Genomic DNA, 18,395 nt, shown 5'->3' with positions numbered 1-18,395 from the left:
ATATTCACTCATTTAACATTGATAGAAAATTGTTGGAAAACCGTGTCACATTTTTTCATATAAAATGTGGAAAACATCACAACAATTGTAAGCATGTAGATAAATTCAGACGTAAGTAACCACATAATCTACCATGGCTAACCAGTTACTACCAATACTCTACAGTTTGTAACGATCCAAGATGGGTTAGATATCTTGGATGGTTTTGCTTTTATGTATGCAGGGAGCAGACGAAGGTTGAAACTCGATTCATGATGGAGCAACCCATTGACATGAAAAGCTGGATTGATTGACATGAAAATCCATATGAAATCAGTCATTCTCGTAACTGCAACAGTAATGATCATGCTATACTCAACAAGCACAAGACGAATCAATCTTCTTCTTCAACATCTACAACATTGTCAATTTCATAGAAGTTCCATACAATTTCTTCAGGCAAAAAATACTAATGGTACTACCTCGTGGCTAGAGAATACACAACTAACCAACTTGTATACTAGAATGGGGTGTAACAAAATCCTACTGCAAGAACTCTCTAGGATCAGTAACATAACCGGTCAATGCAGATGCAGCAGCTGTATATGGCGAAGCCAAATATATTTGACCTTCCTTGTGTCCCATTCGGCCTGGGAAGTTCCTGTTTGTAGTTGAAACACAAACCTGCACAACCAACATGTAAGCAATGGAGTCAATTATTCAGATTCTCGACATCATCACCTGGGTAGAAAGCATATAAATGCAATCATACGGCAAAGGAAAAAACATTCAATCCCATGGTATAACATAACAGTACCACTTCCTTGAACATTCACAAGCACACGGCTTTATAATCTACAAAAATCTATAGAACTTCAAGAAATAATGCGATTGCATTGCATGTACTAGATAACCACCACGAAAATTAAAGTAATTTTTAGCCTAACCATTTTAGGCTTCTCTTATATTGTGTCGAATACAAGTCTAGAAAAGATTTTAAAAATAAAAGCACCCTTTTACAACCAAGAAAGACCAAAATATATATTCTATTGAAGCTGATTAGAGAGGCTTCCAATCTTAATGAGACGAATTTTTTTAAAAAAATTGTGTCAGACAGCCCTAACTTTATATTCTCACCCAACTTTCTTCATTTTTTCAAGCCAGAAACAAGTTCCTATTTTTAAGGAATTTGGTTTTCTTTTACAAATTACAGATTTAAGCTAAGTGCCAACTCAATCGAATGTAAAATAAAAATTACAAATTATTTGCAACATTAGTATTGCACAATCCACATGATTATTCACCCCATTCAGCAAGAATGCGAAATGTGAGGCACATCTCTCTTGCGCCCGAATCAAAGACCAAATCAAATGAATTATGCCATATGAATTGCACAATTCTTAAGTGAACTGGGTCACATCCAAACCAGGCCAGGTCAAAGGTGACCCAGTCCTTAAAACCCAAAAAATATGTAAAATGAGATGGAAGCATCCGATATTTTCCACTCCTTCTTGTCACCTTCTTTTCTACCCTCCTCTATTCATGCACAAATAGTGACCAAATCTGTCACCACACATGTTTCCAAGATGAGTTGTCCCTTACCCTTTTGGTTGCTATGTGCTTGATATTAGTTTAGTGCTCCCCTATCTAGAATCATGTGTTAAAATGGTTTTTATTCCACCCTTTCTAATTACGCCCGATGCTGCCACTCAAATTAATTATTTGACAAAAATATTGGTTCTTCATGATAAGTAAAAAGGGTATAATAATTCTTCAAACCACCGAATCAGTTATTTCTCTAAAATATAAAGCTTATAGCAGACTTCATTAATCAATATCAGTTGCCAACTTGCCACCATAACTCACCCCATTTCAGAATACCACTATCAGCTAGCCATGAGAAGCATTAAGGACAATTCTCTTTAATCACAAATAAAAAGTTGCTTCCACATGCTGATGATTTTCATCACTGAAAGGATTGATTAATGTTCTTTAAACATAAACCATCTCATTCAAGTCAAAAAAAAGGAATGAGCAAGATCCTTATCAAAAGAAATTATCCTTAGCCCAGGACAGGTGAGTGCCAAGATTTTTAATTCCTTCAATGTAATAAGGAAAAATGAAACAGGGAGAATTTGAGCTACACTTGTCAATTGCAAGATGCTGGGGCAAAAGTAAGGAACTTGCCTGAGGTTCATTCATTCGTGCATAAGTATCTTTTGGGCCACCCAAACAAGCACCACAACTAGGACTAGCTGGTGTGTCACACCCAGCTTCTTCGAATATCTGTGAGCAAGTCTTACCACCAGATCCAGGAACTGGGATGGTGTATACGTCCATCCAAACCTGAAATTCCATTAATAGATAGATACAAGTTGGAAAATAGTCATCTAGCATGATTTCCCAAGAGAACTTTACTAATAACTGTAAATCAACTGATATGAAAATATATAAACATGAGCTTTTTTTCAGACCTTTTGGGTAGCAGGCACAAGAAATGTGGGAACTTTGACCTTTTTACCCTGCAGATTCAGACATGTTCTATGTTAGGGGAAGTAGTTGTAGGATTCATGATGGAAATAATAACAGTTAATGGAGATAGGAAATAATATGTTTACGTATCAAAATTATAAAATGCATTTAGTCCTCATGGGTACTAGTGGTGACTAGAAAGTCACATTCAATTAACAGTAGCTTAGGAAATAGTCTCCACCAAGTCCATTAAAAAACAGTATGTATATGGATATTTTGCGTAACACATGTAACACAATCTATTGAATAAGAAAACACATAATCCCATTCTCTAAATTCTCGCTAAAATAGTAAGTCCTATCTCTTTCCTTTCCGCTTAAAATTAAATAATTCACAGGAGAGATATAGGAACAAATGTCACAAAAGGCTGGTAAATTCTAACAGCAATGCAAGATAAACTACCTTACAAGAAAATAAGATGACCAGTCCCACACATTTTAGGATACAAAAATAGTAAAAAATTCTAGGACTCGGCTAGAAAAGCTTCCAGTAATATCTTATCATAATTTAACATCTTCTATGACAGATTATAGATATGCAATAGGAAAATATGATGCTTACTGATGCCAGAAAAACTTTTGCTGCAGCCATGAAATCCTCTGTTTTCCCACCGGTACAAGATCCTATGTATACTCTGTTAATTTTCACATCCTTGCACTCTCTTGCCAAAGCACGGTTATCTGGAGAATGAGGCTGCAACATTTACAAGCATAATATTAGCCAAGGAACCTAGTGGCAGCATCAGATAATAACAACAGATACATAGAAAATAACCAGAGAACAAAAAACCTCACTGGAAATGCAAACAAAAGACTAACCTTGGCCACCACTGGCTCCAATTTTGAGACATCAAATCTATACTCTGATAGAAATCTGGAAGGCAAAAAAAAGAGGTTACTAATAGATAAAACATTTTACCATGAATACTATTTCTGCAGCTAAATCAAGTTTTCCTCCAGTTTAAATATTATAGACATTTTATTCCTTCCCCAAGTTTAATTTACAAGGGAAGTAAATTAAAATTATTTCTTGAAGATCCCACATCAACTAAAGATATAATCATGTTATAGTAGACTTTAACTTATAAGCTGGTTTTATAAGATTGAGTTAGTCTTAAAGTCTATTTTCTAAGATGGAATAAGAGTATATTATAAACAAGGTTTGCTAGACTTATCGTGTCACCCGCTATCAGACCAACTATCAAACCACCTAAAACTTTCATTTCTTGACGTGAGAGTGTGTTGAAAATCCCGATATAATCATGTTAACAAGCAAAATTCATGCATCAAACCATAAATAAATTAAACCCATATGTAACTTGAGAATCCAAGGAGGTCATTGTAACTACATCTATCTAGCATGACAATTTCAATATAACATTGCCATGAAGCAGCTATGATAATCACAACACACCAAAACATAGAAGGATAGCAAATAGTCAATCTTATACTTTCTTCACGAGTACCATATCATCCTCAGAAAATGAAACATTTTCTTTGTAAAATCCCCAAAGTCAACATGAAATCCAAAGTTGTTCTTCCCACAAAGTGAATATAGAATCCTTTACTCATACTCCTTTTTAAGCTTTAATTAGCTTAATGACAGAATAAGAGTAATAAAATCTGTAACTACCCATATTGAAAAGTTGATATGAAACAACATCGTAAGCTTTTCCTTACCAAGTTGAAAAAGAGTGCAAGAAGAGACATGAACTGGCTGGAAAACCATGTGTGTCTCTTCAACTACACACCAAAGCTGGTTTATATAAAAATATTGCTTTAGTATCATAATTAGAGGATATTCAGTTTCTCAAATAACTAATATCCAATCGATAAGTATCCAATCACTTGGAGAACCCACCCTCAAAAGTTAGCTATTAAAGGAGAAAAAACAAACACTTAATCCACCATACTACTCAATGGGGGACTTAAGTACCCCCATAATACCCAAGTTCCTATCACAAGTCAATCTACATTATTCTAATAACTCAAATAAAATAAATCCACATTAAATGCGTATATTTTATACTCATTCTCAGTGTCTATTTATACTGACTCTATGGATTTTATACAGTGCCACTTGTCCATCAAAACTTTTAACAGATCAAAAGTATCTTATTGAATACAAAGTTATACGAAAGCATTGAGTTTTCCTAACACTGAATAAAACCAGGGAAAATAAGAATTTAGAAAACTATAGCTACCTTGCTTTCTGGTCACTATAAACAGGCTCATATGGCAGAGATGTCTTGCCCTGCAAAAAAAATGGAAACAATATTAAAATCAATACTATAAAAGACAGTTTTCAAAGGAAAGCATGTTAACTTGGAACTGTACATAGCCACCCATTATGTCAATACATCCAAACTGAGTGAGATGTAATTCAGAAGGCAAGATTAATAATTGGAAACCAAACCAATAAAAAAGAAAAAACATTATACTGTCACTACCAAATGCCAATCAAGATAATCCACGATGGACAAAACACTGCACATTCCTCTCAAGATAATAGAGCCCAAATAAATACAAATTTTGAAACTCAGCGTCAAGAACATCGAAGATACTCTCATAATGATTCTGAGATACATCATGATATTGTGATGTTTACCAGATCTCCTAACACCCCCTCAAGCTAAAGCTTACTAAGCTCTAACCTTGTAACAAACAAATCTTCTACAAAAAGAAAATAACATAAATATGAAGCAATGCGCATAAATCATAGCTAAAAAGGCAACTTGCAGATACTAGAGATGACCACTGCTGGAAAGATAACTCAACCAAACAGATGCAATGATCATCAGCTTGATTTAAATTTCTCAGGGCAAGAACTAAAACTTCTTCAAGATAAGTATTTGGAAACTTCAAACATCAAGAAGAAAACAAGAAAACAGAGACCTAGTAATCTTGGAAACTAAATCTTGCAGGGGCACGATAAGTCATAGCCAACACAAGTTACCATTAGAATGGTCATTAACGGGAAGAGAAGTCACTTCATGCAGGTATGATTATCAGTGGGATTGGGAAGAAGAGTAACACACCAAACTCACAACTGAAAGATCAAACAAACACCCAACAAGAACCAATGACACACCAAACTAGAAATAACCACAGCAGAAATGATAAAATACTGCCCAAGCCAACCAGGGCCAGTGCATCTAGGCTTTATCCCAGATACACTTGCACTGGCTTTTCCCAAGATACACTGGTCCAAGGGCGAGTGTTAGAAACATAAGAAATATCTAAAGATGTTATCTTGGAATATTTAGAATATCATAGATAATCCTTTGGAATTTATTCTTCTTTCATACTTTTTATTTGCTTCCTTATATAAATAGGATCTTTATAATTATAAGAATATCTTATTAGAATCAAATTTTTTATTAGAATATGATTTGCAGACATATCATGTAATGTATTTATTGTTATCAGCTTAAGTAGAATGGAGTCTGTTGGGTAGTCCACACACACAGTTTTCAGCATCTCTTCTATTTAATTTTCTCTCTTTCAACAAAGGGTAGATCTGAAATTCACTTTTGCAGAGATGGAGAAAATGATATTGCTCCTATATTTTGGTGGCCAGAATTTGTCATATCCAACAGAAAGACAAAAGTGAATATAATGTAATTATTTGATTGGTTGTTCTTTGATGAGAACCTTGGGAAAACCAAAACCACAAAGGTTAAGAGCCCAAGGTTTTATAAACCCCACACTAAAATCCCATACATTCAATGTGGAACTCAAGCCCTCTAATCTAATCTATTTTATTTGACAAATGAAATTCCAAATTTTGAAAAAAATCAATAGTGAAAGAATGCTAGCAATAGAGGTTCCGTGTCATGCTTAAGATAAAAGGTTTAGATAAGGAAGAATAAATAGAAAGGAGACTCCACATAATAGGACATTAAATTGATATGGTTAATGATGATGCAATACACAGCACCAACCACTATTAAACTTGTACATATAACACTAGGCTACTAATCCTGATCAAATAATGAAAAAAGCGGGAAATTTAATGAAATATGGAAACCAATGCAAAGTGATTATCTAAGAAATTATTCTAGGATACAATCAATATATGATGACAGTTAACAACGGCCAAACGGTACTAAAATCTTGTTAGAGGCAAGATATCAATTTCAGAGAATCTACTCAGTTGGACAAACCTCAATATATTTAAATGTAGTGCTATCAGCAGGAACAACACCATTCTTTCCACCAGCTTCAACAACCATGTTGCACAATGTCATCCGTTCTTCCATCTATCCAATAGGAAAAAATTACCAAAACAACAATTACAATCAAAAGAAAAAGGGTTCATAGATTGAAGAAACACTTAAGGCTCTTTTACTTGTGTTATCTGTTACTGTTATAACTTTCTAATTACAAAACGACCAACTGTTTTCAGTTGTCTCTTTGTTTTCTAATATTTGTAAAAGAAACAATGAAAACGAGTTTTTTTTGTTTTCTGTACAAATCTTTCAAACAGGAAACAAATTGGAAACAATATAACAGTTTTGTAATTAAAAAAAGAAAACAAAAAATGGAAATATGAGTAAAGAAACTCTTAGTATTAAATCAAAACATAACATCTTGCTCTACATACTTACACTTAAACTTTCAACAGTTGTACCGACAAACTCCATAGCTTTATATGTTGCACCAGCCACACTTATTTCACCAATAATCTGTGAGGTAAATCATTCACTGATGTAAGGATTTAAATTTTATATTTCCTAAATGAAAATGAGCAAACAGTCACAGTCACCAAGTGACTATGATATGTCCGAACAAAAGTACAGGACCAAGGCACTTACTTGAAGAATCAAATCCTTTGAAAGCAAATAATCGGGCATTTCTCCATCCATTACAAATCTCAAAGTTGGGGGCACCTGCATTTTGAACACAATATATTATGAAAAAACAATTGAGTGTGTCAAATAAATCCAATAAGTTAATTAGCTTATAAGCTGGTTTGACCAACACAGAAGTATTTGATAAGTTATCTCAAAGTAACTTATTTTATGTTTTGCTCTCATCCAATTCTTTTTCATTCAAAATGCGAAGATAAGTCTTGGAAATACATAGAGCAGACAACTGAAAATGGATAACAAGAAAAACTATAATATGTTCTTTCAAATATTTGAATATTAAAAATTATAAATAGTTAAGAGAAAGAGATACAACAAAGTTATTTGCAAATTCTAATCAGTAATCTGCCAAAGCTCATAAGAGAAAATGACATTAAAAGAGAAAATAAAACACATTAAACTTTTGATTCTAGAACTACCAAATATAAAACCTTGGGCTGGAGATGATGATAAAGGCAAAAAAAAATATAAGATTCTACAGAATATCTTCTATTAAAAAAAAACCAAGAGATGGGAGTCTTGAGCATAAGCTACCTTGAGCAGAAGCTTCCCAGTTCCAAGCACAAAACCAGCATCAGTATTACCAATCCCAGTAGCAAATTGACCAAATGCTCCAGCAGTACAAGTGTGAGAATCAGTACCTAAGAGAACCTGCAGGTAACAGTGAAATTAGTAAAGCAGGAACCAAAGTTCTGCCAAACAAATGAACAATACTTCACCACAGTAAAATTATCTTGTTCTACTAAACAAACCTCTCCTGGCCTACAATGACCTTCCTGAGCAAGAGCAACATGGCAAACACCCTTATAGTCTGGATTCGCCTGTATTTTTATAATATCACAGTCAATGTTCTTGGACATTGTGCATTATTTTAAGAATTGAATCAGACAAATAAAGATTGAAAATTAAAAAAAAACGCATACCTTAAAATTACCAAGATCCTTAATATCATAAAAATATTTTATATTTTGCTCCTGGCAGAAATCTCTTAATATGTCCACATTGCGGTTGGCACGTTCATCACTTGTGAATATATAGTGATCAGGTATTATTACAACCTTTTCACGATCCCAAACCTTCAAATGAACAACACAATCAGGAATTCACAGAAATAAAAAACGCAATCAGGAAATTACAGAAGTTAGGTCTCAGCATGTAACGATATTAACTGCCAACCAGTCCTGGAAAAATTAGAATCATTCTATGAGCCGCATAAAAAGTATAAGAACACGCAAGATAATTTTCCTGCACAGGTAACTTTCTAGGTAAAAGAATCAACCATATAATGGACATGCAAAAGTGCACAATCAAACCAGTTAATGCATTTCGAAGTTCCCACTTACAAAAGTAATAATCATTTTACATCCCTTTTTCAGCACTTACAATGCTATAACCTCTCACACGTCTTCTAAACTGACAAAGATCCCACGCAGAAAGTACAATGCTACATTCAATAAACAGAACCTATCGCGTACATTGCTCTTCAAAATCAATTTCACCACATGACCCCAATCCTACTTTCTTCAAGAACCCTCACAATTCATCTTTTTTTAAACCGCCCTCGCAGTTCCAATGGACATCCAATCCAACAGCACAATCAATGAACAACCAACCCCAACCATCAGAAAAATCAAAACCCCCATAAAAGATACTCTTGAGTAAAACCAGCAAAGCCAAATAACTAACTCACCTTGGCATCCTCACCAAACTCCCTCTTGAAAATCCCAATAGAACCGGGCCCACAAACATCATGTGTCATCAAAACATCAATATTGACCCAAACATTATCCCCAGGGCTCAACTGGGCCTTCTCAGAAGCTCTGGCCAATATCTTCTCAGTCATGGTCATTGCGGTCCTCACCTGAAACACATCAAAACAAGCAAAAATCACACACAAAAACTCAAAAGCAACTCCAAAAATCCAAAAGGGTGCCCGAAAAACAGAACTGATCCAGTGGTAGAAGGCTGGCGCTGAGGCGCCGCCACAGAACAACGGATTCGCTTTGGAACCGCTTTGAAGCATCTCTGAGAGGAGAAAGCGTAGAGAGGGAGATCCTTCTAATAGACAAACGAAAAAAGAAAAAGGGGTTAGTTAGGAACCCATTTGAGCAAAAGGGGTAGAGAAAAATGAAGTGCTCTGAGGCACAAGAAAGAGAAGAAAGTGATCGATGGCAATGCTTTGGGATTGGGAGCGTAGAAGGGAACCAAAGAACAAACCTTGGTGCGGAGGAAGGAAGAAAATGATGGAGAGAGAAGAGAGGAAGCCATGGATTATCGATGTTGAAGCAGTGATGAACAAAAAAACTGGTTAGTGGAGGTTCTGTCGTTTATTACTCTGTTTTGATCGAGTGTCTGTGGTTTTTTATTTTCCAAATATTATAAACATATTCTGAGTGAAAATAATTAATAAATAAACTAAAAAGAAGGAACGTGTGATGCACGAGTTTGTATAGCCTCTAAACACTGTCTGGGAACATTTTTTAATATGATATAGTTTATGAATGATAATGACATAATTTTCTTACTTAACTAAAGATCTAAATTATTAATAAAATTTAAGCATTTAAAAAGGTTTTTTTTTTATGGAAAATGAGATATTAATTGTAGTCATGCATAACACATAATCATTTGTTATTGTTAAATTTAGATTACTACGTTAATCATGCTTGTTTATGGGGGAAATTAGACAAGTTTTATAATGATGACCATATTAAATGTTAATATCAGTTTTAGATAAGGTAGAATGATTTAAATATATTATCTATTAAAGATGTGTGATATCTATGGATCTCCCCTGTAAGACTTTTGCCTTCATTTTCTTATCACCATTTTTTCATTAGAAAAGTTTGGCCAAGATATGCTCTTTTTCTTCAATGTGTAATCAACATTTCATAGCAAATCATACTTCATTTGCGTACTTTATGTATTTATTGTTGTTACAATTTTTTAGGTTTACTTTTGAAACTATATTAATCCTTAAGAGATGAAGTTGTTTCATCTTCCTTGTACCGGTACGGGACGAGGCCGGGACCCACCTGGCTGCCCGATGTCCAATCAACCTGACCGAGACCAGGGGAACCTGGCTGAGACCTTAGAAGACTTGGCCGAGAGGCCGAGAGGCTGAGACCTTAGAAGACTTGGCCGAGAGGCCGAGAGGCCGAGAGGCTGAGGCCTTAGAAGACTTGGCCGAGAGGCTGAGGCCTTAGAAGACTTAGCCGAGGGGCCGAGAGGCCGAGACCTTTAGAGACTTGTGCCGAGAGGCCGAGACCTTAGAAGACTTAACTAAGACGATCGAGACCACAAGGATTTGGCCAAAGTCTGGGCGTCCAGACGGTACAACACCAAAGTCCGGCCGAGAGGTTTCCAGAAGGGCGATCTCGTCTGGAGAATGCGCAGCGACGCAAGAAAAAATGAAGGGAAGTTCTCATCCAACTGGGAGGGGCCTTTCCGAGTCCGAGAAGTCGCACAAGGAGGAGCCTATCATCTAGAATGGCTTTCAGGAAAAATTGTACCGAGGACGTGGAATGCCACGCACCTCAAGTTCTATTACAGCTAAAATCAATAAAATCACGCACTCTTTCCTCACCCAACCAGGGAGGTTTTAACGAGGCGTTTTCATCAAAGTGTTGGAAATATTCTACCGAACAAGCAATGGCCAACCGATCGCCCACTTGCTCGATTAACATCGCGAGTGCCGGCCAACCGATCGCCCACTTGCTCGACTAACATCGCGAGTGTCGGCCAACCGATCGCCCACTTGCTCGACTAACATCGCGAGTGCCGGCCGGCCGATCGCCCACTTGCTCGACTAACATCGCGAGTGCCGGCCAACCGATCGCCCACTTGCTCGACTAACATCGCAAGTGCCGGTCAACCGTCAACCAAACTTGCTCGAATTCAACATTCGCAATTAGTGGCCGATCGCCCATTTTTTACTTGCTCGAATTCAACATTCGCAATTAGTGGTCGATCGCCCATATTCTACTTGCTCGAATTCAACATTCGCAATTAATGGCCGATCGCCCATATTTTACTCGCTCGAATTCAACATTCGCAATTAGTGGCCGATCGCCCATTTTTTACTTGCTCAAATTCAACATTCGCAATTAATGGCCGATCGCCCATATTTTACTTGCTCGGATTCAACATTCGCAATCAGTGGCCGATCGTCCATTTTTTACTTGCTCGGATTCAACATTCGCAATTAATGGCCGATCGCCCATATTTTACTTGCTCGGATTCAACATTCGCAATTAGTGGCCGATCGCCCATTTTTTACTTGCTCGGATTCAACATTCGCAATTAGTGGCCGATCGCCCATTTTTTACTTGCTCGTATTTTAAGCATTCGTAGTTATAACCGACCGCCCGAATCAATGGGAGACCGATTGTTTAAATTGTCAACTTTTATGCCAAAATGATAAAGGAAAAGCTGAATGATATATTGACAAGCATGAAATTCCGGGCGATACATCAAAGCACAAAATAAGAAGGCCACGCCCCGGCCTCGGAGGATGCTAAAAAAAAAAAGGGAAAAGGCCACAGCCCGGCCAAAGGCAAGCCTAATCCTGAATCTCAACACATTCACCCTCATCGGCCTCAGCCTCCACACCCTGAGCTTCGGCCTCCCCCTCCTCGGTCCCGGCCGGCTCAGTTTCTTGGCCGATCAGCGCAGCCACCTCAGAACTTGATACCAGCCGACCCTGATGAACCTCATAATCCATGTTAAATTCACCAGTGGCCGCCGGCCCCCCGTAAAGCACATGGGCTTGGCGCACCGCCCGTTCGAAGCATTGCTTGAGCAACTCCTCCGACTCTTCATAATTTTGGTCGAGCTCAGCCTCGACTTGCTCCTTCGCGGTTTAGAGGGCGGCCAACTCAGCAGCCGAGGATGAAAGGTTCTCCTCAGCCATCTTTTTAACCTCGGCAGCTTCAGCCGCCGCCCTCAGAGCCTCCTCCCTAGCCGAGGCCAAAAGTCGCCTCGCCTCAGCAGCATCCTTCTTGACGAGCTCCCTTTCAGCAGCCTCCCGGGCAACGCTGGCCGATAGGTCATTGTTGGCAGTCAAAGACCGCTTCAGATTTTCACGAGCCTCGGCCAGCTCCTGCTCCATCCGAGAAATTTCCTCGACATGTCGGTCGTGGCCTTCGACCCCGTGCTCAACGAGGACGATGGACCGACACATCAGCTCAAGGCCGCTCCTCACCAAGTCCATGGGGGCGACCGACCGGAGCGACTCCCGAGTCCCCTCGGGGAGAGCCACGCAAACTCTGCGCATGAACCTGTGATTCCCCCCAAGAAGATCCAGGGCCGAGGACGAAGGCCGATGGCCGCCAGCTTGCGGCCCGGACGCCTGCTCCACGCGCCAGGGGGACAGAGGGACCGCCTCGGCGATCTCGCAACGAGGAGGCGGTGTCGGCAGAGAGCCGGGGGAACGATGGGTGGTAGCAATGTTGCCTCCATCCCTCGGCCTCTTCTTGGACTAATGGGAGGGACCGGCCTCGCCCCGTCCAGCACCAGAGGCGGTCGCGGGAATAACATCAATACTCCGGCGTCCCTTTCGAGCAGCCGCCCTCTCCCGATACTTGTCAAGGACGCTGACGCCGGTCGGTTTCTCTTGAACCATCGTAGCTGCAAACCAAAAAACACAAGTTAGAACAACGGAAATAAAAAACACCGACCGACACAACAAGGACGAGCCCATACCCCTAATAGCCGCCCAACGCGCCGTCTCGGCATATGCACCGATCAGCGATCGGCAAGGAAGCTTCCTTGGGAGTGCGTCGAAGAAGGAAAGAATCTCTACCTCCGCCTCACTCCCCGTCGGCCTCGGCCAACTCTTAAAATTTTTGGCCTCGGACGTCCAATACAGGGGGAACCGAGACTTACCGTCTCAGTCAAAGAAAAAGGTCGTCGCCTCAGGTCGAATGACGACCTTGACGAACCTCTCTTTAAACCTCTTGTACGAGACCGCGAAAGGGTCGAACAAAACATGCCCTGGCCGACCGGCCAAAGAGAGCCAAGAGGCAAGGCGACCGGGATGAGAGCCATAATAGCAAAGAAAAGAAGAAGGGGTTGGGCGAAGCCGCATGACATCACACAACAAGCGAAATGCCTGAAGGGACGCCCATGTATTTGGGTGTACTTGGGTAGGGGCCACGTTGAGCGCCCGAAGGACGCCCATTGTGAACTTGTCGAAGGGGAGGGACACATGAAGGTCGGAAAAGAAGCAGGTATACATATAAAAGAAGGGAGGACCAGCACCAGCCCGATCCATACACACCCGCTCGATCGGCCCACAAGGCAAGATCCTGAAGTAGTCTGGATCCCTGGAATCGTCAGAATCCTCGCCCGCTTTCAACACCGGGTACTTAGCCAAAATCTTGGCCACAGACTTCTCGGTGTCATAAGTGGACGAGAACTCAACAACCTTAGGATCCACCCAACTAAGATCCACTAATGGAATAGCCGTCGGGAGAGATTCCGACCGGTCAACGGCGTTAACCGGGTCGTCCCCCCTGACCACCTCTACCAGGGGTAGCGCCTCGGCCACCCCAACCGACAAGGAATCGGCGGCAGATGAAGAAGAGGTTGACGAAGAAGAGGTTAACAAAGAGGAAGAATGACCCTGACCGAGAGAGGGGGAAGAATGGCCGGACGAAGAAGACGTTGGCCGAGACACGGTCGACATCACTAACCTTTGAAAAATGAGGGAAGGCGAAACTTTATAAAGAGGCTGAACGGTCACTCGGTTCTCAGAGCGATGGGCGAGGGAAGGCTCAGCTATCAGACAAACTCACTCAGAAAATGCAGAGTCTCGACACTGTTGGAGACCCCTATTTATAAGGCCCATGGGTCTCGGAATTCGAAACGTCGAATCAATCTCAACCGTTAGATCTCTTAGATCCAACGGTTCAAAGCACTTCCCGCCCAAAAAACCCCTCATTAATGCCAATCACATCACGTCACCAAAGGTCACGTCACGCCGCCCAAGTCACGTCACACCTCGAGAAATGAGATAGCCGCACGACCAAGGGAGACCGACCGGCACCCATCATTAAAGACTCACCGGACATATCTAACCCATCTGCCCTCGAGCCTGGGGGGCAAGTGTACCGGTACGGGACGAGGCCGGGACCCACCTGGCTGCCCGATGCCCAATCAACCTGACCGAGACCAGGGGAACCTGGCTGAGACCTTAGAAGACTTGGCCGAGAGGCCAAGAGGCTGAGACCTTAGAAGACTTGGCCGAGGGGCCGAGAGGGCGAGACCTTTGGAGACTTGTGCCGAGAGGCCGAGACCTTAGAAGACTTAACTAAGACGACCGAGACCACAAGGATTTGGCCGATGGCCGACCTGCATCAAGGGAACTTGGCCGATGGCCGAACCCTGTCACAATTAACGCTCAAACCGAGATCAGTGAAGCTAATCCATCATCAAGAATTAGGTAATGCAACCCTAAGTGGTATCCACCTCGATAAACGGGCCCAACAAGGTAGGCCCATTAGAATAATATAAATAGCGCGCATCCCAAGGAGTAAGGTATGTCATTTATTACTGTTCACCTACCTGAGAGCTGACCACCCGCTTTACTGACTTGAGCGTCGGAGTGCCTTCGCAGGTACCCCCACCATCCAGTGTTCACCCGACGACCGAGTGCCGAGGGCCGAAGGATAAGCAGGAGAACGAAAAGAATCTCAGTTCATCACCCAGTCACCTGCCCGAGCGAAGGAAGGAGGAGAATACTTCAATAGTTCTCTAGGTCTCATCTCCCTAGTAGGAACATTCCTAAATGAACACAATTAGATAGTTAGTGGACTTTGATTCACTATAGATTATATTCTTTCTGATCAATAGAGAAGAAGGTTTATGAGTTTGAAACTTGGTTAGATATCATACTAAAGAATGATATTGATTCATACAAGGTAATTGAAGAATTTTGTTGTCGAATGACAGACGCTCTAAAGGAATGGTATCATAATTTGGTAGCAATCCTCCAAAACTAGTTCCACGGGTTAAATACAATTGTAGTTGCCATTGGAGCATTCCATGAAGAATTCATTAGTGATGGGGCTATATTGAAGAAAAACCAAGCAATAATTCTTTAAGATGAAATGTTGTTCAATAAAAATGAAATACATAGATAGATATTTCAAAATAATGAACTAGAGATTTTATTTGCTTAATGGCATCAATGATCATAGTTTAAAAGATACCTATGTAGTTTCATTACCACGAGAAATACAACATGAACTCAAGAAATACAACATGAACTCAATTGTATGACCATGACTTCTTAAAAATATTTCTCAATCGTATGGACCAAATTCACCAAATGACTTAAGACACGATTGATAAGCTTTGGAGATAAAATTAGTATTTTTCAGACATCATGAATTAAAAAGGAAAATTCACCAAAGCATGTCATAAAACCTATTTATAAATTAAGTACAAAGATAAGTCACACATATGTGTTTCATAAAAGAAAAACACAAGAGGTTGTTTCTCAACACAAGAAGTTATTTATGTTTTTTCAGAAAAAGAATAATAAAGGGAAGGTCATAAGATCATATGTGTTACATTTATGGGAAAAAGATACATTTTGCTAAATTTTATCATAAAAAGTTTGAAAAAGGGATTATATTTGTTTTTGCACTAAAGATAGAGGATGAACAAGTAGAATCTATATTCTTAAAACAAAGTTCTACAAAACGATTTTGTCTTAAAATAATCCTCTAATGAAGAAGAAGTTGATTCTTTTTCATGAGTCCAATCCTAAATGGGAACTTGTAAAGACACTCCGACGTCCAAGTCAGTTGAAATGTCGATATGTCTATTTGTATTTAGAATTCATAAAGTGTTTACCTTTTACCATAGGATCTACCTCTATTTATATTTTTTCTATTGGGCTTTGTACTTTATGATACTAGCCCAAGCCTAGTAGTCTTCTAATTATGCTTTATTATCCTTTACTTTTTTTGCTTTAATTGACTTCTAAATACTCCAAACAGAAAAGTTGAATAGTTGAATATGTTCACAACCTTTAGATCATTCCATTTTCGGTAGGACAAAACTCAATGAAAATATCAACTCTACAAAAATTATTCATCCCAAAATGATTCCTACTAAAATTCACTTGGCTAAATGATACGAGAATGCCAATAATTATTGAAACAATGATTGATTAAGTCATATCAATCAAATTGAAAATGTCAAACTTTACTATTTTGTTCTTAAAATCCAAAAATTCTTATTGAGATTTTTATTCTCTTAAATTAAGGTATGATATTTTTTGTTATTTTATATTTATTTATGTTTTTGATTTGGCTGGTATAAGTTCTCAATCGATCTATATTAAAAACCAAAAATATCTCTTTACCTTTTTATTTAGTAAATGATTGAAAACATTGCTTTTATTTTGACTTCTTATTCAAAATTCTTAAAATTATTTTTTATTCTGATTAAATAATTATATTACAAGTTTATATAGATTTAATACTTGAACATCTATTCATTTATCACTTGCAATAGCAAATTAATACTCTTGCCAAATAACACTACAAGAAAATCGTAAAATATAAACCAATTTTTAGAGACCAAAATAATTAGTTGCAATAGTAACTAAATTAGAGACCATTTTAGAAACTAAATAAAAAATTGGTTTCTAAATTAGTTTCTAATATTGTTAAATAGTTTCTTAATTGGTATCTAATTAGCAACCAGCTGATAAAAAAAAAAAAATCTAATTAGCAACCAAGGTTTTAAAGACTAAATTTAGAAACTAAATAATTGGTAGTTAAAACCTTGGTTGCTAATTAGATACCAATTTAGAAACTATTTAACAATATTAGAAACTAATTTAGAAACCAATTTTTTATTTAATTTCTAAAATGGTCTCTAATTTAGTTACTATTGCAACTCATTATTTTGGTCTCTAAAAATTAATTTCTATTACATGATTTTCTTGTAGTGTAATAGGGAGTTTCTCTCAACCTTCAAACATTATATACTAAGTACTTAATCTCTATTTATTTTATTATTTTCATGAGGAACTTATAGTTGAACTTTTGAAAACTAAACCCAGTTATTAACTTTATTTTACTTTTTATAAACACTCTTATTTTGTTTCTGTATTTTTATTTTAGGAAAAATAAGAACCCGTCATGAATATTTTAAAGTTTCGTTTTAGACTAAAATTAAAGATCGAATTCCATCTCTACTATGGATTAGTTTATTACATATAGAATTTAAAATATTTTTATGATTAGTTTAATTTTTAATATTTGAAATCCACGCCATTTTTCATTTAAACTATATGTACTCGCCAATTTCCTACTATTATAGGTTACTGTAACTACATTTATTTAAAGGGCAAACCAAAATTCAACACGTGGGATATTACTTAAGTCAAATTACAGCATATCAAATATTATTAATTTTAGATATTTATTATAAATATTTTTATTTTACACTAAAATGTTTTAAATGATTTTATATATTATTTTGACATTGAATGGTATAACAAGGTATTTGAGGTATTTTTCACTTTGAAACTTATAATTTCATCATAATTTTTTTTTAAAAGTAGTTTTGATAAACTTTAATTTTTTTAATGATGTGAAACTATTAGATATAAAACAATATTTAATGTTTATTTTCTATTTAAATATTATTATTTTCTTAATAACTTATACATAGAAAAGTTTTTTATACATAGACTTTCACTAACTTTATAGTCAAATTTGACAATACTTCTATTCAGATCCACCACTTCCAAATGGCCAACCTCGGTAAAAACATATATTTATATAAAAATTTATTCTACTGATAAAAAAGATAAACAATTCATATATCTATAGTTTTTTTTTTATACTTAATTTTGTTTTAAAATTAAAATATTAATTCCATAATTTTTGGAACGTATTTTATGCAAGATACAAAGCTTATTTTCAAAATATCCTCTATATTATATACCTAAAAAAAGATAATATATTTTAAAATAAACTAAAAAAACTGC

The 18,395-nt window shown here is 37.7% G+C and overlaps 1 protein-coding gene across 1 annotated transcript; it reads right to left on the bottom strand.

Moving 5' to 3' along the window:
• Nucleotides 1–267: 267 nt before the first annotated feature.
• IIL1 (isopropyl malate isomerase large subunit 1) lies at nt 268–9,843 on the bottom strand. The gene is made up of 15 exons (XM_068637665.1): nt 9,599–9,843; nt 9,329–9,439; nt 9,072–9,242; nt 8,305–8,457; nt 8,134–8,202; nt 7,916–8,032; nt 7,328–7,402; nt 7,121–7,198; nt 6,677–6,772; nt 4,715–4,764; nt 3,330–3,384; nt 3,073–3,204; nt 2,454–2,501; nt 2,167–2,325; nt 268–663 (listed from the first exon to the last, which is right to left on the bottom strand). Exons 1-15 carry the CDS (start codon nt 9,647–9,649, stop codon nt 523–525), a joined length of 1,506 nt encoding a protein of 501 aa, XP_068493766.1. The 5' UTR covers nt 9,650–9,843; the 3' UTR covers nt 268–522.
• Nucleotides 9,844–18,395: the final 8,552 nt, after the last annotated feature.

The sequence above is a fragment of the Phaseolus vulgaris genome, chromosome 7, assembly GCF_051622355.1.
Source record: "Phaseolus vulgaris cultivar YP4 chromosome 7, ASM5162235v1, whole genome shotgun sequence".
Lineage (NCBI taxonomy): Eukaryota > Viridiplantae > Streptophyta > Magnoliopsida > Fabales > Fabaceae > Phaseolus > Phaseolus vulgaris.
This window is presented reverse-complemented; position numbering and strand designations above follow the sequence as displayed.